This window comes from Cyprinus carpio, chromosome A8, assembly GCF_018340385.1.
Source record: "Cyprinus carpio isolate SPL01 chromosome A8, ASM1834038v1, whole genome shotgun sequence".
Taxonomy (NCBI): Eukaryota; Metazoa; Chordata; class Actinopteri; order Cypriniformes; family Cyprinidae; genus Cyprinus; species Cyprinus carpio.
Window position 1 is genome coordinate 7,496,294 of NC_056579.1, and position 24,436 is coordinate 7,520,729.

Sequence of the window (24,436 nt, forward strand, 5' to 3'; positions counted from 1 at the left end):
TGATGTGAATACCACAGGGTCTCTTCTCTACTGCATTTTGGGAGATAATGTGAGAGCTGGTTGTCAGTGAACTCAGTCTGGAAATTGTGGCCTGTGGCATTTGGATTTTGCATGTTTACTTCAAAGTTAAAAAAAGGCTGTTGCAGCATGTCCGAAACTGCTTGACGAGAACTGGGAAATGAATGCATGTCTTCAGTTAGCATGAGAACTATGGACGTCATCCCTGCGAAATGCATATGTATGACCAGTTGACTACAAAAGAAATGAATCAGGGTGCTCTCTTTTTCTGATATTGTGTGCTTATGCATATGAATCCCATTTTTATATGTCTTATATCTGTGCCATGTTTCTTACTGTCTCAGCATTTCAAAATGTTTCAGAATACTGTATTTGTTGCTTCTTATCCAATATAATTACCATCATGTTGTCATGTGACGCTTTGCTGCCCTGCTACGCAGCCCAAAACTTAAAACTTAAAACTTTGTTTATTATCAGCAATAGTATAAATACAACAAGTTAAATGTTAAATATAAAAATTGGCTGTAGTAGAGAATTGAAATGCTACTGAAAAACAGTATTTGTCTGCACTTCAGTCAATGACCTTTTTGGGCTGTGATGCTTGGCTTGTTTTGTCCTTGTTCTCGAAAGCACTAATGTCTTGTTTTCAACCAATCGCTCATTGATTACACGGACCATACAAGAGTACAAGTACCAGTAAGTAATAGTCTGTTTATTTCAATTTTAACATTAAGCACCGCCTAATTTATCTATCTGGGTGAAGCTTTCTGTTCCATCATCTTTATCAAATGTCTGATTTCACATTTTCAAGTCTGATCTTTGGTTGGAATTTGATTTGTCAGTTTCCTGCAATGATATTTCCTGCACTCTTTTTTCTCTCTCCATTCTGAATCAATTCTATTTCCAGTTTTTCTGTTTCATTTTTCACTTTGATATTGCAACTCTATCCAGTTGTTTTCCATCTCTGCTTTCCTTAAAAGCTAGACCATGAATTCCAGTCACACAAATATACAGAGTCATGAAAATAAAAATTAATGGACCCTTTCTACCACATGTTATAAAGTACTTGTTAACTGCAGTCTGTTAAATATTTTGCCCACAGATACTTCAATTCTCATATTCAGCTACCCTGTTGACCTGACCAGTACACCTGGTCACCATGATGTTTTTGTTTTTTTAATGCCGATGCCCTACATATTTCTTAACTATTAAGGTGTTCTTGTTGAACCAGCTCTCAACTGAATGGTCTAAGTCAGTGGTTCTCGACTGGTGGGTCGCAGGTTTGCTCGGTTAAACACTATATACATTATGTATTTAGAATATCAACATAAATAGGCTTTTCAACATTTAATAGAAAGGAAATGTTGTTTTTGTCATCTGTCCAATCAAAATCTACTTAGGTGCAAATTCATCTGTCACTTGGTAGAAGTTGCCCAAGTGTATTCCAACATGGGCAGGTGTGTTTTGTACAATGAATTATTGGCTGTTAAGAGCACAAGTCCATTGAAATTCTAGATACATTTAGAAACCAAACATTCAAACTGCAAAGGTAAAGTTAAACTAAAAGTGAATTTCAAATTTTACATATTGATGGACCGAAACGGCTCATTGTAGCAATAATAAATGTCAATGTTTAATTTTTGAGATTTTCAAATTACTTCAGATTAATTTTTTATAAGCAAAGAAGCAAACAAACAATAAATCAACTAATACATTTTGATCTTAAGGACATTTTATTTATTAAAATTTTTTTATACAGTCTTCTCTCTCACTTGATGTCCGATGTTATATAGAGCCCTGATGCGAAACCAACTGAGAACCACTGGACTAAGTTGGTCTTTTCGGAAGGGTAGAAAGGGTTTTGTTCTGCTTATGAGTGATAATGTAATTGTTGTGGCATGGCTGTTTAAACATTAAGTTTGCCATCCAGTCTTATTGTGTGTCCTCTCTCTTTTTCCACAGGAGGAGGAGAAGGCCCTACCTGTACAGGAGGCGTGCAATTCACCGGAGCCGTGCGGCCTACTCCTTTGAGGATTCAGAGAGTCTGGCTGATCCTCGTCCACTCAATGCCTCTAACTCTTTCATGTCCAGGAGAGAGAGAAGGAGGAGATTGACCATGTCAGTTTGGGAGCAGAGGACCAGCCAGTTGCGCCGACACAGACAGATGTCCAGCCGTGAGATCCTTTTCAGCAGCCCCAGTGAGGAGCACGATGGACCTCCTGGCTGCCTTCACAATAAGAAGCCTGGGATATCTCCGTCTAACAGCAAGCGCAGAGCCATCGAGACCACAACAACCACCACCATGCCGGAGGCTACCTTAGAGCCACCCATGTCTATGGACCCACCCGTGGATGAGCAAGCTCTGTCCATTCCTATTCCTGAACCCCCTTTAGCTATTCCAATACCGGAGCCACCAATGCCTGAGGACATATCCCTCCCTGAACCCCCAGTGACGCTGAACCTACCCCTAACAGAGCTGTCTGAATCAAAGACCTCATCCGAGGGCACTCTGGACATCAACAACCATTGCCCCAGACTGAATGGAAACAGGCGGCAGCGGGCAGTCCGTAAGTACAGGCCTCCTGCAATGGGGGACATGCTGACCCCTGATATGGGGCCCAGGCCCCGACGCCCACGCCACCGTGAACCTCATACAGATGCAAGGGGTAAAGAGACACAACTAGGAGATGGTGGTGTTGATAGTAGAGAACAAAGGCCAGGGAATGATGGAGATGAAAATGATTTAAAGAATGATGGAGAGATCAGTCCAGAAGGCAGAGTGCCTGAACAGAGGTAGTTTGTTTAATTATTTCTTTTGATTTATATAATTGTATCACTTTATATACACAACTGTTCAAAAGTTTGGTGACAGTGTTTTATTTATCTAAAGAAAAGTATTATTTTTATTCAGCAAGGACAAATAACACTGACCAAAAGACATTTATGATATTACAAAAAATCTTTTTTTTCTTTTGAACTTTCTATTAATAAAAAAATCCTGAAAACAGTGCATCATTGTTTCGACAAAAATATTAAGCATGTATCAACACTGATAATAATAAGAAATGTTTTTTGAGCAGCAAATCAGCATATTAAAATGATTTTTGAAGGATCATGTGTAGAAGATTTTTATTAATCAAAATTATTCAGAGTTATTCTACTATTATAGTCATGTATTTAACTGCGTGTGTGCTCAAATATATGAGGAGGTACTAAGAGAAAACAGGTGATCTTGTGCTGACGTAATAAAACTGAGACCTCTTTGTATTATTTTTATGCTGACATGAGGAGATATAGACTAGCCATAAGTGGCCTGAATGACATGTATTATTTATGGAAACCTATATAAAGAGTGTGCAGGCCGAGATACAAGAGATTTTCTGCAGGGTCTCTCTGCTTCTTTACCTTTTGATAATAAAGTCTATCTTCTGGCATCAAAACCTCAAATTTTCAAAAGTGATTTCTCAGAGAAGCGACAAAGACTGGAGTAATGTTCTGCTGAAAATTCAGCTTTGCCATGTAAAACAAACATGAACGTCATGTTAACCACAGAACCTATTTTACTCATAAATCAAAAGCTGCTGTTCCAAAAACCCATAAGAACTTTGTGAAGAAACTAGCGAATTGGCCTTCCGGGTTGATTTACAAATTGACATCATGACTGAACTGCTCTATTTACATCACATCATGGTGACAGTTTACATTAATTTCACATATACCTATCTATTTTTTATGGCCAAGTACACAATATTCTTTGTTGGAGGACTGGAGAGAGAAATTCTGCCATTATTTTCTCTCCTTCCACAGGCAGAACAAACAAGACAACTCTGAATCATCAGAAACCAAACCAGCCAATTCTCCCCGCAAAAACCCACCACAGGACTCAGAACCTGCAACTCTACAGCTCACTGACAGCACACTCCAGCAGTCCCCACAGGCAACTTTGGGTGCCGGCGAGACTGATAATAACAACCACGGATGCTTGAATCAGGATAAGTCCTCCTTCAACACCAGCATCATGACAGAGGTCACCGACACTCAGCCATCCATGGAGCTGACCTCCATTACAGGTTTGAGCATCCCTGCACCTCTGATAACCCTACTGATAAGACCAGCTAGACTGGTTGTTGTTGGTTAGTGCTGGATTGGTGATGGTCTAGCTAGAGGAGACCAGCAGAACCAAGCTGTACACTAGAAATGACATGGCCATTAACAAGCTCTTTTTAGTGAAGTTAGCAAAAGAAAATTTGCTGGTTAAGCTTCTTAAATAATCCTAGTAGTAACACCACCAAATGAGTTCATCCTCAGATTTGACTTGTGACTTTGACGCCATTGTATTTCTGATGCTCAAAAAGGAGATTCTTATATTTTTTCATAAAGATTTTTAGCAAATGAATTATTTCTTTTATATATTCCAATACATTCTATAGAAGATCTAAATTACTTAATGTAATTCAATATTATAATAATATTGTATTTTATAAGTATATCTACATAATATTCATCCTATATAATATCTATGCAATAGCTATATTAGTAATATTGTGCAACAAGCTCCTAGTTGTCTTCATTTAATGAGTCATACTGAGTTGAAATAAACATTAACATAAAAATAACACAAAAAATAAAAATAACGACAAATATATATATTAGGGGTATGCACGAATAGTCGAATATTCAGATATTCTATTTGAAATAATTGTTTGAAAAATAAAAACACTATTCAAATTTTGCTAAGATGTTGCTTTGCTGGCCGTAAATGCAGTAGCCTAAATCCCTGATAAATCCTGAGCATGCAAACTTTATAAAATACAAAAACTGAAAAGTCTTTCCATTCGAATGAAGACGTCAACAGAACAACAAATCGCTAATAAATGTTCAACTCAGCTCATCACTGTCAGTTTTTAGTCAGCTGTCCAAACACAGTTGAGGAGGGGCGGGGCAAAAACCACACTGACCAACTGTCACATCCTACTTGTACTATGACTAAACGACTATGGAGAAGTTAATATTAATATTTGAAATGTTGCATGCATTATTTTTAAAATAATGCATGCAACATTTCATTTGTTATGCATCTGCCACATTACTTTAGCAACTATTCTGTATCACAGCAACCAAAGCGCCTTCGTAGCACTTGCAAGCGTTCACAGCTAGGCATTTTCAGAAGCGCCTGGTGTTTTCAGCGGGCTAAAAATGCTTTGGTGGACACACAACATTTATATGTTTTATTTTTCAACATGAACTTGTGAAACAATACAAAAACGATAACCACATGCTGACTCAAATGTATATGTACGTGCTTTATTTTTTCCCCATTCGCTCTGCATTCTGTTGAATGCTCTTTTCTTTACATTTTTGTTTGCACATATTGTTTAATGTTTTCAAATGGAAAAAAAACACAGTATGTATAATATGTAAGTTTGTTGTGAATATAGCCTGATAAGATTTTTTAGAAATGGTGACAAAAATGTTTGATTAAAAATAACGTATTTCTCATTTAACATCATTTAAATAATATAATAATAAATATTCATTTTTTTATGAGCTCAAATATCGAATGCAATATTTTTTTAAAATGCCCATCCCTAATATATATATATATATATATATATATATATATATATATATATATATATATATATATATATATATATATATATATATATATATATATATATATTGGGGGTGTAACGGTATACAAACATTTTTTGACGTTATGGTTCGGTACAGTTTCGCATAATTGTTTGAATTTCCTAAAAAAAAAAGACCAAAATAAGAAAGATGAGACTTTGTTTCTTATTAAAAGTAACAATATATAAAACTGGAAGTTTCCAGTAAAGTGCAGTGGTTACTGTAAAACAATGCTGTATTTGTTCGTATACCTCCGTACCAAACTGAAAGACCAATACCAAAACTTTTCAGTGCGAATATGTGTACCGTTACACCTCTAATAGATAGATAGATAGATAGATAGATAGATAGATAGATAGATATCTGTAATACATTTACTGTAATACTCTCAGCTGTCTTCTATTACTGAGTTATACTAAGTTGAAGTAAACATAAAAATCCATCATGTAAAAGCTCCCAATTTCTAATCTATACCTGGATTTTACAGGTAATAGTAAAGACGTGGAGGCCTCAAAACCAGAGAAAGAAGAGGAAACCCCAGATGCACCAGAAGCCCCTCCACCTGTCAGCATGTTCATCTTCAAACCCAGCAACCCGTAAGGCTGAATGATTATGTAGCCACAGCTGTATTCTATAGTTTATGAATATTTTATCACTTCATCTCTCGCTTTTTCTATTTTACATCTCTTTCACAGGGTCCGCAGGGCCTGCCACTATATTGTCAATCTTCGTTATTTTGAGATGTCAATCCTTCTTGTGATCGCCGCCAGCAGTATCTCCCTGGCTGCTGAAGATCCTGTCAACACTAATTCGGACAGAAACAAAGTAAGACTTCCCCTACATTGCTATGTCTCCATTTTTCAAAAATGATGTATACAACAACCATATGCAAATAGTTCTGCTACAGTTCTCAGAGGGTCTAAATTATAATTGCATTTATATTTTATTAAGTTCTTCTAAGGAAACTAACAAACATTTATGTGTATCTTTAACTTGGTTAATTCACCCATTATCCATCATTAGTTGTCAAAAATATTTCTGGATAATTCTCATGTTCTGCAGTATTACAGGCTGTATCCAAAACGTTTCATGACTTCATATTAAATGAGATACTTAATGGAATATTGTGCTTTTAAAAAATTCCTTTGTCACCATAAAAAAAATGCTGACCTAACATTTTTCATAATACATGCATAGGAAAATTAATGTAAAAATGTTGATTAAAAAAGACGTTATAAATCCCCAGTGTCATTACAAATGAAATATGTTACTTTGAACAAATAAAAAAGATAATTTATTTCCATGTAAAATCTTTCATTTTTGATAATATAAATAAATACACAGTAGATATATGTTTGAGTTTATTTGGCTCTGATGATATTGCTCCCTGATGGTCTTGAAGTGTTTGGCATTTTTTCAAGCTAATAGAAATGAGATTTTTTTTTTTTGCAGGTTTTAAATTTCCCTAGTGACAGTGCATCAGCTGTATAAAACCACAGCTAATTACATGCTAAGACTCTTTCAGTAATAGATGATGAGATCTTGTGTGTATGTAAACAAATTACAAAAACTATGTTTTAGATGTAGAAAACTGAGAAGCTGAAGAAGAAGCCTATTTCCCTTTCAGAAATGCACAAACTTATATTTAAATCTATACAGTGAGGGTAATGTCAGTGCTGTGACTTTTCTGGTAGATCCATCATGAGAATAGCAACATTCTGGCTTGTTCAAATTTAGCAGTCAATGGCAAACAATGCTAATGTCTCTTTAAGTGATACTACATCCCAAAATGAATATTTTGTCATTATTCACTTACCCCCATGTCATTCCAAACCTGTAAAAACTTCGTTCATCTTCGGAACACAATTTAAGATATTTTGGATGAAAACAGGGAGGCTTGTGACCGTTCCATAGACTGCCAAATAAATAACAGTGTCAAGGTCCAGGAAAGTATGAAAAGCATCGTCAGAATAGTCCATCTGCCATCAGTGATTCAACCGTAACGTTATGAAGTGGCAAGAATACTTTTTGTACACAAAGAAAACAAAAAATAAGGACTTTATTCAACAATTTCTCTCCTCTGTGACTTCATAATGTTACGGTTGAATCACTGATGGCAGATGGACTATATTGACGATGCTTTTCATACTTTCCTGGAGCTTGACACTGTTATTTACTTGGCAGTCTATGGGACAGTCTCAAGCCTCCCGATTTTCATCCAAAATATCTTAAATTGTGTTCCAAAGACAAACGAAGCTTTTACGGGTTTGGAACGACATGGGGGTAATTGATTAATGGCAAAATTTTCATTTTGAGGTGGAGTAACCCTTTAAGTCTCTTGTAATTGTGTGTTTGCTAATGCTGACATTGTAATCCTTTTTGGATTATTGTCTTTATGTGTAATAGGTGCTGCGCTATTTTGATTATGTATTCACTGGTGTCTTCACATTTGAAATGATAATCAAGGTAAGTTCATGGATTGTTCTGGTTTTCATGTATGTTGCCTAGTTTTGCTGTGTGTATATACTGTATATATATATATATATATATATATATATATATATATATATATATATATATATTATATATATATTATATGTGTGTGTGTGTGTGTGTGTGTGGTGTATGTATATATATATATATATATATATATATATATAAAATGTATTATGTAAATATACTATATATGTTGTTATCATATTTTTCTCAGATGATTGAGCAGGGTTTGCTCTTACACGATGGCTCCTATTTCCGTGACCTGTGGAACATTCTGGACTTCATAGTTGTGGTGGGAGCTCTGGTGGCCTTTGCTCTCACGTAAGTCAAATGAATGAACAAGTGTAAATTAGCATTTTGTTGGTAAAGCTGAAACATATTGATGAAGCTTTTTAGGTGCATTGCTCAAATGTTTTGTTATTCATCTTCAGATTCCATTAATGCTATGTGATCACTACATGACTTATATGACCAAAAACATTCAGACATTTCAAATACTTGACACATATTGATGTTAGTTGATGCTCTCTTTTCTGTGTTGTGTATTCACAATGCCTGTCTGTTTCTCATTTTTTGTCTGTTGGTCTTCTTGTGGATTGTGGCTCACGGCATCTGGCAGGAATGTGATGGGGTAAACACATTCTCTAGTGATTTTGCGCCATATAATAATGTGTGTGTGTGTGTGTGTGTGTGTGTGTGTGTTCTGTGTGTTTTTTTTTTTTTTGTTATAAATGTTGTGTGTGTTAGCATTTTTTTATTTTTTTGTTTGTGTTTTTTTGTTCTATACAGGAGTAACACAGGAAGAGACATTAAAACCATCAAATCACTCCGTGTTCTTAGAGTATTGAGGCCTCTCAAGACTATTAAAAGACTTCCCAAACTCAAGGTACGTGAACATGAAAGGAATACACAACCATTCAAAGGTCAGGGGTTTGTTTGTTTTGAAATAAATTAATACTTTTTTTTTATTTTTTATTGATTTATTTTGTTGAAAAAATGTGAGTGTAGTGTTTTTTTTGATTTTTATTTTTAATATATGTTGTTTTTTTTTTTTTTCTATTAATAAAAAATCCTAAAAAAAATTATCAGTTTCCACAAAAGTATTAAGCAACACTCCTTTTTTTAACATATATAATAATAAGAGATGTTTCTTGAGCAACAATTGAGCATAGTATAATTATTTCTAAAGGATCATGCGTTTTTGATCAAATAAATTCAGCTTTGGTGAGCATAAGAGATTTCTTTCAAAAATCAGCAAAGCAGCAGAACTAGAGCAAATAAGATGGAAGGTGATGAAACTCTCTTGCCATGTGTGAAAAGACTGCATTAGTATTTTTAGTTCCCAGTCCTCACAGTCTGACAGAGCTCTCAGTGTGTTTGTGTATCTTGGGTTTTTGGTGTAAGAGGTGGAGAAAGAGGCAGCAATGTGTGGAAAAAAGAGACAAAGTGATAAAGTGTGAGAGACAGATTTAAGAGACAGAAGGAAAACTGTTTTTCTGAAGTAGAGCAAATTTCATTAGAGACCTAAGTGTTGCAAATATCTCAGCTGGGAAAATATTGCTTTTTGAACTGCTTTAATTTTGTACTAACCATTACAATAACACTTTAGCACAACAGTCAACTGAAATATTTATAACATCACCAAAGAATGGACAAATAAGTCAGTTTTACTGTACATACACAGATTTTTGTCAGTCCATATTTTTGTGCATGTATAATTTAAGCTATAAAGCTGAAATAAAATATAAATATTACAAGAAAAACATAAACGCAAAAAAGTTGAAGTACTAAAATTACCAAAATGAAATAACAATGAAGTTAAATAGAAAATAATAAAATTGTCATGATCTCTCATTGTTCTTTCTCTATTTTTGATTTGCAGGCTGTGTTTGACTGTGTGGTCACATCGCTAAAGAATGTCTTCAACATCCTCATTGTCTACAAGCTCTTTATGTTCATATTTGCAGTCATTGCAGTGCAACTTTTCAAAGGGAAATTTTACTACTGTACCGACAGTTCCAAGGACACAGAAGATGAGTGCAAGTGGGTGAACATTACATCTGCAATATAAATTATAAATGTAATGGTAAAATTCATTTTAAAGCTGTTCAGATATGATTCAAAACTAAGAAGACTTTAGAAAATGTAATTTCTGCTATGAAAAGAAGAATAACATTTTAGGAGTGCAAAATCTTCACTGCGAATTATTTGGAAAATGTTTTTTCTTAATGTTTTATAGGGGTTACTACATTGACTATGACAAAGACAAGAAAAAGGAGAAACGAGAGTGGAAGAGACGAGATTTTCATTATGATAACGTCATCTGGGCTTTGTTGACTCTCTTCACTGTATCCACTGGGGAAGGGTGGCCGCAGTAAGAGCCAACTTTATTATATATATATATATATGTTTTCAAACTGTATCATTTTGACACACTTATTAACACCTTAAGAACATTTTACTTAACACATTTCTAGAAGCTGTGCTGATATTTTCCTATTCAGACACTCACATTTTCACTTTCTAGAGCAGTGGTTCATCAACCTTTTTTACTACAAGGCCCCTCTCCAATCAATACTGCAATGCAAGCATATTCTGCAAAAACGTCGCTGCAGACATTCTTTACAACTTAAAAGTACTTACTTTGCTTAGTTATACAGTAATTTCAAAATAACACACCAAAATACAAACAAAAAATAAAAATTAATGTGTGGCAACTGGGTTGACATCACCAGTGAACAGTTCCTCTGTCAGAACTTCTTCAAAACTTTTTTGAGGAGCATCCATTATTAAACACTCACAGTACATTAATATTTACAGCTGTGACAATATACAGTATTTCAGCTGTGTTCATGCAGAAATACGATACGAGAGCACTCACACGTTTTGTTTGTGCATCAATAATAACAGATTTGCGTGTGCCTAACGTACGACTCCTGTATGTCACTGTACTTTGAATACAGTTATCATCAATCAAAACTTTACTAGTGTGACACTAGTTTGTTTTATCCAACCAAGAGCTGTAATTTGTAGGGCTGGGAAAATAAATAGATGCATCGCGAATCGAGAAAGGATTCAGCATCGATTCTGAGATTTTCCGAATGCAAACCGATTCTTTCTTGAATCGATTCTGAGCATAGTTTTGAACATTTTTTTTTTGGCTATTGCTACAAATATACCCCAGCGACTTAAGACTGGTTTTGTGGTCCAGGTTCACATATAAATTGTAAAATTAATGAATAATATGAATATATTTAATTTTAACTTATCTCATGGCCTCTCTGGAGAATCAGTGATGCCCCATAGTGGGCCACAGCCCCACCTTGTTGAGAACCACTATTGTAGAGGCAACTTAAACAGATTTTGGCCAATTTGCTAACCTCCAACAATTAAACTATTCCCATCCCCTCAACCTCACCCTCTTTCTAAATGCCTCCTAAAGGGCCCGATATACTTCAAGCGAAATTGAAGAATGTAATGATGTGATGTCATTTCTAACAAGTGACATGTTTGAACAAATGTTGCTAGAGCACTAACTTCACTTTTCTGAGCCTTTTTTTTTGCAGTGATTTTAAACCAACTAGTCTATAGGTGATTTTAGTGTGTGTATGAAGTCAGCTCCCCACAAGTTCAGACAGGTGTCCTAGCAGAGTAACCACAAATGTGTTCATCACATTAACTATTCACATGTTCCACTAACGTTTTGCAGCCAAAAAGTGTCCAAATACTACATGTCATAGATAAATGTATAAAGTTTTGTCTGTAAACAGACTCATTTGGTATTGTAGAGTTTTGCAGCACTCTGTGGATGTGACCGAGGAGGACCGGGGTCCCAGTCAGGGAAACAGAATGGAGATGTCCATCTTTTACGTCATTTATTTTGTGGTGTTCCCCTTCTTCTTCGTCAACATATTCGTGGCCCTCATTATCATCACCTTCCAAGAGCAGGGTGACAAAATGATGGAGGAGTGCAGTCTGGAGAAAAACGAGGTGACTGATCCCGTTTTTATGTTCATTTTGCAAATCTAGCTGAGTGCATGTGTGTAGTTATGTGTATAGAAGAAATTGCACATACTTGAGGCAACATAAAGAAAAGTCTTGATGTTCTTATGTGTTGAATGTTTATCAGAGCGCTGACACTTGTGCATATGGCATGAGTGCTTTTCATAGAAGTATTCATTTTCTTCACTTTAGCAGTCTCAAAGGACCTTTTGAGTGAGAAGTGCTCCAGATTCAAGACATTATTTTGAAATCCAAATATTTGTGCATGTATTATCAACCCAAAGCTAATGTACCTGAAATTGGCATGTGTATCTTCATTCATGGCAAACTCAGAGATAAATCTACTTCTGAACTTCCTTCTTTTTGATATCCTTTATTTCCTACTAGTCTTCAAAAAGAAATAGGCCAGGAACAGTGTCAACACAAAGTTGAATGGGTTCCTTTTTGGTTTAGGTTACTGCATGCATGTTCAGGTTTATTTATAGTATAGAGTCAATCAATAAAAAAAAAATCAGCTAATTAAGCACACATTTTTTTCAGAAATGAATCGTGATTAATCCCACCTAACATTAAAGTTTTAAAATATACTTTTATGTTGCAATAATTTCACATTAAATCTTCAAATTGATGTAGAAACAACATTGAGACAGTATATTTTTAATATTTGTTTAATTGGATCTTTTTTTATGACTGAAGGTGAATATCACTGATACCCTTCAGCAAATAGAAAATGTACAGAAATTGAATAATGTTATCAAACACTAAGGGCCCTATCATACATCCGGCGCAGTGTGAGTGTTTTTTGCTAGTTTCAGCCAAAGCAGTTGTCATTTTCATTGGGTTATTTTAGCTGCTTTAAGAGCTGCCGCTGCTGAACATAAAGTGGATCTAACACGCATCATATTTTCTCACAACTCTTTGCTTTTCTGACCAACTTCAGGTCTTAAAGTCTCAACTAATGATCTGACAGTGAATCGGGTATGTTAGATGAGGGAGACAGTGCTGGGGTGCTCCAGGACAGTTTTGACTTGTCAAGAAAAAAAAGAGATACAAGCAGCAGTTGTGAGTGGAGTGGCCAACCCTGGCTCCCCAGCCGCGTTAATTACGTTAATGCATTAAACTGAAAAAATAAATTGCATGTGATAATGTTGACAGAATATATATATATATATATATATATATATATATATATATATATATATATATATGTGTTCGGGTGTGTGTGTGTGTGTGTGTGTGTGTGTGTGTGTGTGTGTGTGTGTGTGTGTGTGTGTGTGTATTTTTCTCTGTCATGCCCTCTGTCAGTCCACAAAAAAAAGAAAAGAAAATTCTGTCATTTTCTCACCCTTGTGTCATTACAAATCTGAATGCATTTCATTCTTCTACCAAACACAAAATATGATATTTTGAAGGATGTTGGTAACCAAACTGTTTTGGATCCCATTAATTTTCATAGTATTTTTGTCCATACTATGGAAGTCAGTGGAACCTGAAATCAATCTTTGGCTAGACTATCCTTTTAACCATCGATAATGTCATATTAGCTTTTTTTCTTAGACCTTGTGACCTGAATCGTGCACAAAGGTGCAAGCAATTTTATGTAATCTTATGTGAGGTTAATTGCAAATGTGTGAGAAACATTCTTACTGTATATTTCTCTCTTAGAGGGCTTGTATCGACTTTGCCATCAGTGCCAAACCTTTGACTCGCTATATGCCTCAGAACAGACAGACCTTACAGTACCGGCTGTGGCACTTTGTGGTGTCTCCCGTATTCGAATACACCATACTGACAATGATCGCCCTTAACACCATTGTTCTCATGATGAAGGTAAGAAGGAATTTCTTCATGTTGCTGCACTGTGATCTGTTTATTTATTTATTTATTCATTCATTTATTTTATCAATAGCCATGCAAAAATACTTTCCCTCCACTTTGCATTGAGGTATGCTGAAACAGAAAGGGTTTACTTGCAGCAACTGTACATTATGACTTAAATATAATGACAGAAATGGAAGGGAATAGTATTCTTTTAGGTTACTTTATGAAAATTATATGTAAACTTATTTTAAGCCTGTGAGTGTATATACCTCTTTCTGTGTGTGTGTTTGTCAAAGTAATTTGCGTTGATTTAGCTGTTTTTCAGTTCCTGCTGGTGACCCCTGGTCTGTGATACTGCTAGAAAACCAGACAGTCATGAGTCACAGCTTATTAAATATTGATCTGAAGCACCAGCTACTATTTAACTTTTCCTCATTAGCTTTAGCCTGACATCTCTTGTGACTAATTTCACCTGTTAAAGTTAGAGGTCGGCCTCCACTCATCATGTCTGCAATGGTCTGCCTAACACTGGAGCACAGAGAGAGTAATAGAGCACAGATATTTTTAGAAATTGAATTGAAGTGTGAACAGTTTCCTTTCTCTCTGTCTGTCTTATTCATTTAGTTTTCAGTTTTAATTTTCAAAGTGCTTTATTGGTGTATTAGCATCCATCAGGGTTTTAATTGGTTCGTGAAATGTAGGTGTTCCACAATAGAATGGCTCTAGACCCGAGTGTGTGTAAAATGATGCTTACTGTAAATAGCTATTTGGCTATCTGTGAGCCTGCAATGGCCTAAGTGACATTAGTGGAAAATGAATGTCTGTTTTATAATTAGGTCTTAAGTAGTTTGAATACTTGGGCAGTTTTAAGAAATAGTTGAAGTTTTAAGGCTCTCTATACTTTGTACACTTGTGTTACATAGTTGTTGCCATACTCACTGGTTGCCAAGACATTGCTAGGCAGATGTTTAGGGTTTCTAACAGAGGCATTGAGAAAGAGTTGCGTCAATGGAAGTTCAAAATGTTTGATCGTCACGTGATTCACATAGAAGTACATGGAGTTTATGTTTATCTGTCTTTTTTGCATTCTATCAGCATCATGATCCTCGTATTGAAGGCTATGACAATGCGCTAAAATACCTCAACACTGTGTTCACTGTTATTTTCACTGTGGAATGTGTTCTCAAGATCCTGGCATTTGGAATTGTGGTAAGCACACACTGGAAATATAATAATCTCTTTCTGTGTGTGTGTGTATATATATATATATATATATATATATATACACTGTGTACATATATATATATATATACACTGTGTACATATATATATATACAACAAAATGCATTTCTTGCATTCATTATTACCTTTATATCTTTCAGAATTATTTCAGAGACACATGGAATATATTTGACTTCATCACAGTTCTAGGAAGCATCACTGAAATTGTGGTTGACAAAGTCCACACTGTAAAAGTGAGAAATCAGTCAGCCTCATATACAGTATGTGTTCTTTGTAGGCAGTAGTCGTTTGCATGAGCAATTACGTCTGTATTCTAATTGCTTTTAAGCCAGTATTTATTTATATATACATTTATTTATAGTATACCCTAGCAAGCTTCTTTGTGTTTTGATTGCTGTGTACTCAATATTTATTTCCTCAAGTAATGACCTTTATATACTGATTGGTTTTTGTCCAGTATTTATTTGCGCAAACAATCACCTCTGTGTTCTGATTGGTTTGCAGGGTTTTAATATGGGCTTCCTGAAGTTATTTCGGGCAGCTCGGCTGATTAAACTTCTGCGTCAGGGTTACACCATTCGTATTCTGCTCTGGACTTTTGTCCAATCCTTCAAGGTCAGACATGGCTTTTACTGCAGTGGCACTACATTAAAATGCCTTATTCCTTTTTGTATTTATCTTTTAAACACTCTTTTTGCTTTTATTTGAACAAAAGCCGCTTAATATAAAATATTTTCTTTCAGAGAATAGATTCAGAGTTCTCATAATGCTGTTTCTACAGTTTCATAAAAGCCTATCAAAGTTGTGCACTGCATTGGTTTTTACAAAATGTTGCTTCCACTTTAAACCATTAAACATGTTTTTTAAATAATTTCAACTTAATTTGCTTTCTTTTTTTAAGGTAAGCTTTGTACTTTTGTTCTTGCTATTCAGTAACTACCAGCAATTATGTAATTGTAATATTTGCTAATTGTTGAATAATGATCAGTCTTTATCAAGCATCTGGGTTACATAGTTTATTACTGGAAAGAGAACCATTCCATCTATGTTTCAAACTGTCATTTTACCTAAAACTTTAACACTAAAACTTTGCAAGCACTGGTATTTTCATTATGAAATGTAAATATAATTTAATATTCATTTTAGTTTAGTGCTTAACATGTGATTCGTCCTGCAGGCTCTTCCATATGTCTGTCTGCTAATTGCCATGCTGTTTTTCATCTATGCCATCATTGGCATGCAGGTAAAGGTTGTCTTGGTCCCCAGACTGTCTTTTTCCATCTTTATATTCTTCTCTCTGTCTCTCCCTTTGTTTCTTTGCCACCTTTTCTCTTACATTACCTCGATAAGCCTGTAAATGTGATATTTATATTTTTTTTTTTTTTTATTTCTTTGTTTGTATTCGGCAACATCAAGCTAAATCCAAAAACCCAAATCAACGAACACAATAACTTTAAGACATTTTTTGGTGCTCTCATGCTGTTGTTTAGGTAAGATTAACTTCTTTGTTTATTGTAAAAAAAAAAAAAAAAAAAAAAAAAAAAAACAGGTGCTACATTTTTTGGTGTGTTAATTATTTTACTATGAAGCCAATGCAATGAAGCAGTCCACCCTTTGGACATTAATAAATGTGACTTAATTTATGATGTGTGTTTAGGAGTGCAACAGGTGAGTCATGGCAAGAAATCATGTTATCATGTTTAGGAGAGAAGGATTGTGAAAAAGACGAATCACTCAACAACTCAACAACAAATGAGAAAAAAGATTGTGGTACCGAATTTGCATACTTCTACTTTGTCTCGTTCATCTTCTTCAGTTCTTTTCTGGTGAGAGGCAATTCATTTTAATGACACAAATACATAGCATTACAAACCTCTACACTCAAAACCCACACACTTAAGACATTCACACCAAATCAATTTTTTGGCACCTAAAATATATATGGCAAGATTTTAAAATGAAAATAAATAAATAAATAAATAAAATTAAAATGCACCTTGTATAATTGAAAACATGAATATCCGCCACTGCTTAACACTCTTACCCTCACTCAATACCTTTCTGCTTTTCTGTCTGTTTCTCTGTCTCTATTTTCACATCTCTAATTCTCTTTCAGATGCTTAATCTGTTTGTGGCCGTGATCATGGATAATTTTGAGTACCTGACGCGTGACTCGTCCATTCTGGGTCCTCACCACTTGGATGAGTTTGTACGAATCTGGGGAGAGTATGACCGCGCAGCATGGTGAGAGAGACAGCTTTCCAGTCCTTTCAGTTGATCACATGCAAATGCAATACAGATTTACAAAAAAACAACAACAAAAAAAACACATACTGTGATTTGCTAGATTAATATTTTCTCATTCTGCAACAATATTATATTTTGGAATTGATTATAATATATTTAGGAAAAACATACAATTGTTTATTAACAATTATTTTTTTGTTTTGTTTTAAGTATACCTTATGAATGTCATATTTAAAAAATGTACAGGGAAATTTGCATTGTACATCAGTAATGTTTGTATTTCTTTCTTTACACTAATTTGAAACCCTGCAGGATTACTTAAAGGGATTGTATCTTGATGAATCTTTCTCTTTTTTTCTTCTCTCTTTTTTTTGGTCTTTTGAGATTAAAGAGTTCATTACACTAAGAAAGCAAACTGTTGCTGAATTCGGACCCAACTTACTGACACTAAGCTGCAGTAAATGGTCATTTGAGCATTAACTTTCAGAATGATAGCAGTTTGATTCTAAGAGTCAGAGAAAGGGTGTAAAACAAAACAGCTATATCATGATGGCTTTTAGTTCAAAAAACTTCACTAATGTATGGTATGACCCCTTTAAAGTGTTTCATGAAAAATAACCATTCCCACTACATGTATCTTGAAGTTGTCTAATTTACTGTTAACGGCCAGTATTTCCTTCTCCAGTGGAAAACTACACTATAAGGAGATGTACAAAGTAGTACGCACAATATCGCCTCCTCTGGGCTTTGGAAAGAATTGCCCCTACAGGGTGGCATGCAAGGTTTGGCTCACCCACGAAAAACTTCCCCTCTGCCTCTCTCCTCCTCTCCTTTTGTCATTCCCCACACCTTCACTAGCTAACACCCCTCACCCCCCTCTTGTTCCTGTGATCTACTCTAGTGCTTTCCACCGGGTCAAAGACTGGCAGAGACAAGAGCTCAGTGCACAGAGAGACAGCTCATCCCTTTGGCCCACGTCCTGCTCCTGAAGTGTAAATAACTGCTGCAGTTAATGACACTAAGAGCCATCCATCAGTGAACTCCATTAGATAATATCTAACATTGCCAATGGATGTTAATAGGGATTCAGTCTCTCTGTGTCTGAATTGGATTTGGGGCTTTTATTGAACATTATTCCATAAATGTGGGTTTTAGGTTAGAGGAGACTCCTCATAGTGAACATGAGGCAGACTCCTCATGTTCTCCATTGACTCACCTGTTCGTAAATCAAAAGAACATTATGCTCATTTCTCCCCTGACCTACCACAGTGGCAGAAATTAATTTTATATTTTTAATGGGGAAATATTAGCCTTAAGTTTTTACCTTATGAGGGCATACTTTTTATAAATAATTATTAATATTAACGTATGTTACAGATTTATAATTTGAATTAGAATTATATAATGAAATATTATATTTAATCTTACACATTATATAAAAACATTATATAAATATAATATACAAATATAATATTTAATAACACATATATAGTATTTGTATTTTTTCTGTAATTTTTTTCTGTAATGTATTAAAATTGCAGTGCTTCCTTTTCAATATAGCCTGTCAAATCCTCAGATCCACCTGCTTGATATGTCAGATCTTTGGCTGTTTTAATATTTTCTCTCCTTTAGCCTCTTCTATGCCAGCATCGCATAGAAAGACCTGCACCTGACCTCAACTCTATGTTTAATCAGTTTCCCTTTTTGACAGTTTTTCTTTTAAGTATGAAACACATTAAAATGACCTTCCCTTTCCTGTCTCTTCCTTCTTCTATTTTTTCTGTTGTTTCCTTTTTCCTCTACACCAATCTTCCTCTCCTCCCTCGTTCCTTGGAAATGCCCAATTCTTCTTCCTCCTCCTCTTCTTCATCACATTGCCCCTGGTGACTGCCCCCTCCTAGTGGCCGTATTCATTACACTGATATGTACGAGATGCTGACCTGCATGTCGCCACCGCTTGGCCTGGGCAAGAAATGCCCCTCCAAAGTGGCGTATAAGGTAGTCTGCAGTATTATGATTTGAATGAAGTCTGCTTGTTTTCAAGAGGCTCAAGCTCAAGGCTGTAGTTAAAGTGTCCCCAAGATGTATTTGGACACTTCAGTTAAACTTTAAATAATATGAATACTGTATCTTTGCATTATGTAAAAACATATTGAGCCAAGTGAGAATGATTTGTGAAGTTAACACTTGGTTTTATGTTTTCTATCTAGCTACATTTTGAGTAACTTACATTTAGCAAATGCTTTTATTCAAAGCAACTTACAGTGCATTCAGGCTATACATTTTTTTTTTTTTTTTTTTGCATCAGTATGTGTGTTCCCTGGGAATTGAACCCACAACCTTTTGCACTGCTAACGCAATGCTTTACCACTGAGCCACAGCAACACAACTGAAGTGTTTTAGGGCCACTGTATGTCAAATAATTGCAATACATATACCTATATTATTATTTGTAGACGATCAGTGATGTTATTCTTTATCAGTGTCTCTTAATCATCCTACTGTAAAGTCCCTGTATATCCACCAGTGATACTTTATTTGAATATGTCACCTTAACATCTTCAAAATGCTGTCATTTTCCTGGTATTTATTCCAGTGTTAAAGACATATTGCAAAGGGCATATTCATAAAGTGTGATCCTTTTCCAATTTCTATGCATAAATCTCTACTCTGTCTCTATCCAGTATATGTGTTTCAACTGTGTGCATGAATGTGTGATGTTGTGACGTCTTCTTGGTATTAACTGTAGAAGTTTAAAGACAACTAAACCTAGATGACTATTAGATTGCTATTTTAAAAACATGCTCACTCCTTAGCTTTGCAATCCTTGTATTTCAATTGTCTTCTGTCCTTATGGTGACTTTCTCTTAGCGGTTGGTTCTGATGAACATGCCAGTGGATGAGGACATGTCTGTCCACTTCACCTCCACTCTTATGGCCCTGATACGCACTGCACTGGACATTAAAATCGCTCGAGGTTGGCTCCACTGATAATTTTCAGTTTTGAAAAAAATCTAACTTCCTCTGATTTGTCTTTTTTTTTCACAACAATATTCACAATAATATTATTTAAATGGTCTTTGTGCAACAGGGGGTGAGGACAGGGGTCAGATGGACATAGAATTGCAGAAGGAAATCAGTGTTATCTGGCCACACCTCTCCCAGAAATCTCTTGATCTGCTTGTACCCATCCATAAAGGTGAGAGATCTGAATAGGAATTTTTTATTATTATTATTTTCTTAAAGTTTTAATAGTGTATTATTTAAATTTTTCGAGTATAATTCACCTTGGTCTTGACAGTTTTGCTTGTGGTACCATTGTTGGCCACTAGGGGTGTCCACTGACTCTCCTGTAATTTGCAGCCGGCATAGAAATCTTAGTTTTTTACAACAATCAAATCTTTCTTCCAGCCAGTGACATGACCATTGGGAAGATTTATGCAGCCATGATGATCATGGACTACTACAAGCAGAACAAAGCTAAGAAGCTCCGTCAACAGCTTGAGGAACAGGTAATGATCCAGAAGCTGGAAACATGTACTGTTTTTCGGTTCACTGGATCACTGTCTTACTGGAGAGATTGTGCTGACCATCTAATGTTTTCTTGCAGAAACATGCACCGATGTTCCAGCGCATGGATGCATCTTCACTGCCACAGGACATTCTCTGCAGTGCCAAAGCTCTGACATTCCTGTCACACAGTGCAGGATCTGCCCTGTAATTTTACCTGTTGTGTGTGTGTGTGTGTACTTACAATACATTCACCCTGTAACTGTCTGAACCAGTGCTATTTTCGTCTCATTGATATATTAATATAATTTTTGTTAATATTTTGAAAGTTTTTATTTTTATATTTTCTGTTTTCATTTTATTTTAAAGTAATTTTGTTGTTTTTGCTATTTTTTTTAGTTTCTTTTTTTATTATGTCTATATAGTTTTTACTGAGTTTTAGTTTATTTAGTTTTAGTAGTTTTTGTACCTTAACTTAACTTAACTAAATGAAAATTAGAAATGTTGCTTTGGCAATTAGCTTAAATATATTTCATTTAATGTTTATTTTAAGTAGTGAAAATGTTTTAGTTTACAGGGTAAGGGTTAATAATAACCCTGATCTGGACCTCTCCCCATTAGTTATTTCGATTCTTCTGGATATACACAATGTGGTGCAATACACACAGTGGTGCAATACTTTAATGCATAATGGCACAATTCTTTATCACAATTTTTGTGATGAAGATTACAATTTTATAGAAACGTTTACAAAATATACAATTTACCTACAGTATAGGTTATATAATTAAAAAAATCTTTTATATATATATATATATATATATATATATATATATATATATATATATATATATATATTATATATATATATATATATATATATATGTATGTGTCTATACGTATATATATGTATGACAAGTTTCTATGTTGTTTTCTCAGTAGTAGAGGTGGGTTTGTAGCACTGAGTCCCATATCACCCCAAGACCTCTTCATGCAACCCTTGGCTCAAGACAGCATGGAAGAGAAGGATGAATACCAACACCACTATCACCTTCAGAGTATGGTAGGAAAAACTAAATACACAAAGAAATATATCTCATCTCAGACATACTTACACAGTATGCCTTGACATGTCTTGCATGAGGTGTATTATTCATTGTTTTACATATGTGAATGAAATACCTGACATCTACTTTATGCTTTGTGAAACAACATTCAAATCCGCAATCTATTTAAAATTCTCATACTGTATGTGAATTCAGGCTGATTCTCAGTGTTTATTAATTTATGAATAATTCATTTTGGAAAATTGATGCAAATGGTGACACAGTCTGAATACCACACAGCCAGACACTGATCCATTTTAAAAGTATGAATAGAAAAGTGGAACAAATTTTTCAGAGTCTAATTTCAGATATGATTTGCAAAGCACAGACTGTAATTCGCAGTGCCTGGTCAGTAAAAAAAAAAAAAAGTTTTATCCTTGTGAATTTTGGTGAATTTGGTATCTTAGTTTATACAATGAACTAAAGAAGTAGTCCTACACAAATTAAAGTAAAATAAAAATTAGGACACGTCAGAGACTGTGGGTAGCATATGTGTCCATATATAGGTGTCTAAAATTTCAATCCGGCCTGGTTTGATAGTTCGTATTTTTGTCTCTACAGTCTGTTCTATACAGTTTGTACAGAACAGAAATTGCAAAAAAAAAAAAAAAAACTTGTTATAGGCAGATTATCTGACTCTGGGACAGTTGAATTATTAATTCAGTTATTTATTCAACTCTCCATTTTCAGTTATGTGCTAAATTTCTAATTCAACTTATAGATGAAGCTGAAGCTAATAATCACAAAACTCCAACTTTTGATAACTCCTTTAGTAAGTGAGTAGGTTCATTTTTAAAAGCTGTTAGAAAGTTTACATGCGTATACAGCATGTTTTTATTTTATTTTTATTTTTTTTTGCTTAATATTTTGAGAAGTGACAGATGTAATTAAAATGGTCCACATTTTAACATCTATTCACACTATGTGTAAATGACTTGATAGTCACTCGGAAACCCTTTTCCACCACATGAGAAAAAGAAAAGTCATGCTTTGGTAAATCATAATTATGAGATTATTATTTATTATTAGCATTATTTTTTTTTCTTATGTTGCGGAAATTGGCTTCCACAGAGGCACTCGTAAACATGCCATCTGATTGGATTGATGTCAAATCTATCAGGAAGTCATCTGCATGGACATCACCTCCCTGATTCACAATCCTGCTTGATGCTTCTACTTTTCCTGATTCATTTTCTTTTCACATTTGCAGCTTTATTGCCATCCCTTTATCATTTGCCTTCTGGCTTTGTATAGGGAGAGATTTCAGAGAGCTGTTTTTTAAGGTTTAGAAGGGTGAATTGATGTGGTTTCTCAAGGTTAGACTGCTAGGTCTATATGACTTCCAGCACTTACATAACCAGTGAGCAGTTATACAGAAGCTTAGATATCTTTCTGTGCTCTTGTCTGTACTCTTATTTTCTACCCCTCCTGGTAGCTTTTTCTTTGCCTCTCTGCCATGAACTGTGATATAACACTAGATGTCTTAAGGGTATTTTAAGTTGGTTTATGTTTGAAACTCTTTTGTACTAGAGCCCTTGTTCGTATGCCCAATATGTTTGGCTTCTGCTTTGAAACTTTCTACACCCCCTTTGAGTTGCTTATGCATTTTTGCTCTATGTTGTGCTTATGGTGCTTCACTCTTGCCACTTTACTATTCCTCTATGACATTTTTGTATATAAATGCATCTTTTCTTAACTTTAAATAAATACCTGCTTCTAAAAAAGGAGTATAACATTGGCCAGGTTATTTTGACTTTAGTTTATAACCTTGCATTTCTATTCTGTGTCCACTCCTAAGAATGACACACTTGGTGCAATGATATTGAAGGCCCGTTCACACCAAGAACAACAATGATAACTATAACTATAAAGTTATAAAAATCATTCTAAATTTAGAAGAATAGCAGAGTTCATACCACAACTATATTGATAACAATATAGAAAAACAATATTGTTGGGATCAGGTTCAGAACGATTTTTTTATAGCTGATAAATGATAAAACACAGGCAGCTGATCAGTCTTCATTCAAATTTAAAGAGCTTGCACATTTAAAATAGCAGAAGACCTTGCGGAGAAGCTCTACACAGCAAACAGAGTAACATGAAAACATAAAATTATCTCAGTTAACCAGCACTAATTTCGACAACATTGACTGTGTTAGTTGTATTCAATGTTAACTCAGCTGAAGACATCTGCTGGTTAAAGCCCTGTAAATGCAACAGAAAAAACTGATTCTGACTTCTACCGAAGTATGAATAAAATTTGTCTTCATAAGAGAAACTCTCTTAGCAGAGTGTCAGATTCAACAAACTCCTCTCGTCTTTATATTATGTACGGTTTCTGTTTCTCCTTTGGTGTC

The 24,436-nt window shown here is 34.9% G+C and overlaps 1 protein-coding gene across 1 annotated transcript in view; it reads left to right on the forward strand.

The window, feature by feature from the left end:
- The window catches only part of LOC109091950 (probable voltage-dependent R-type calcium channel subunit alpha-1E), a 144,125-nt gene that overhangs the window by 115,380 nt on the left and 4,309 nt on the right, over positions 1–24,436 (forward strand). The window contains 25 exon segments of the mRNA XM_042761890.1: positions 1,981–2,811; positions 3,826–4,088; positions 6,140–6,248; positions 6,348–6,477; positions 8,059–8,118; positions 8,363–8,469; positions 8,768–8,779; positions 8,938–9,034; positions 10,031–10,191; positions 10,388–10,522; positions 11,937–12,138; positions 13,816–13,980; positions 15,067–15,180; positions 15,354–15,446; positions 15,718–15,828; positions 16,391–16,456; positions 16,612–16,703; positions 16,871–17,039; positions 17,330–17,457; positions 18,146–18,242; positions 20,332–20,437; positions 20,552–20,659; positions 20,872–20,972; positions 21,071–21,177; positions 21,910–22,033. Of these exon segments, the coding sequence (XP_042617824.1) occupies positions 1,981–2,811; positions 3,826–4,088; positions 6,140–6,248; positions 6,348–6,477; positions 8,059–8,118; positions 8,363–8,469; positions 8,768–8,779; positions 8,938–9,034; positions 10,031–10,191; positions 10,388–10,522; positions 11,937–12,138; positions 13,816–13,980; positions 15,067–15,180; positions 15,354–15,446; positions 15,718–15,828; positions 16,391–16,456; positions 16,612–16,703; positions 16,871–17,039; positions 17,330–17,457; positions 18,146–18,242; positions 20,332–20,437; positions 20,552–20,659; positions 20,872–20,972; positions 21,071–21,177; positions 21,910–22,033 (3,688 nt within the window).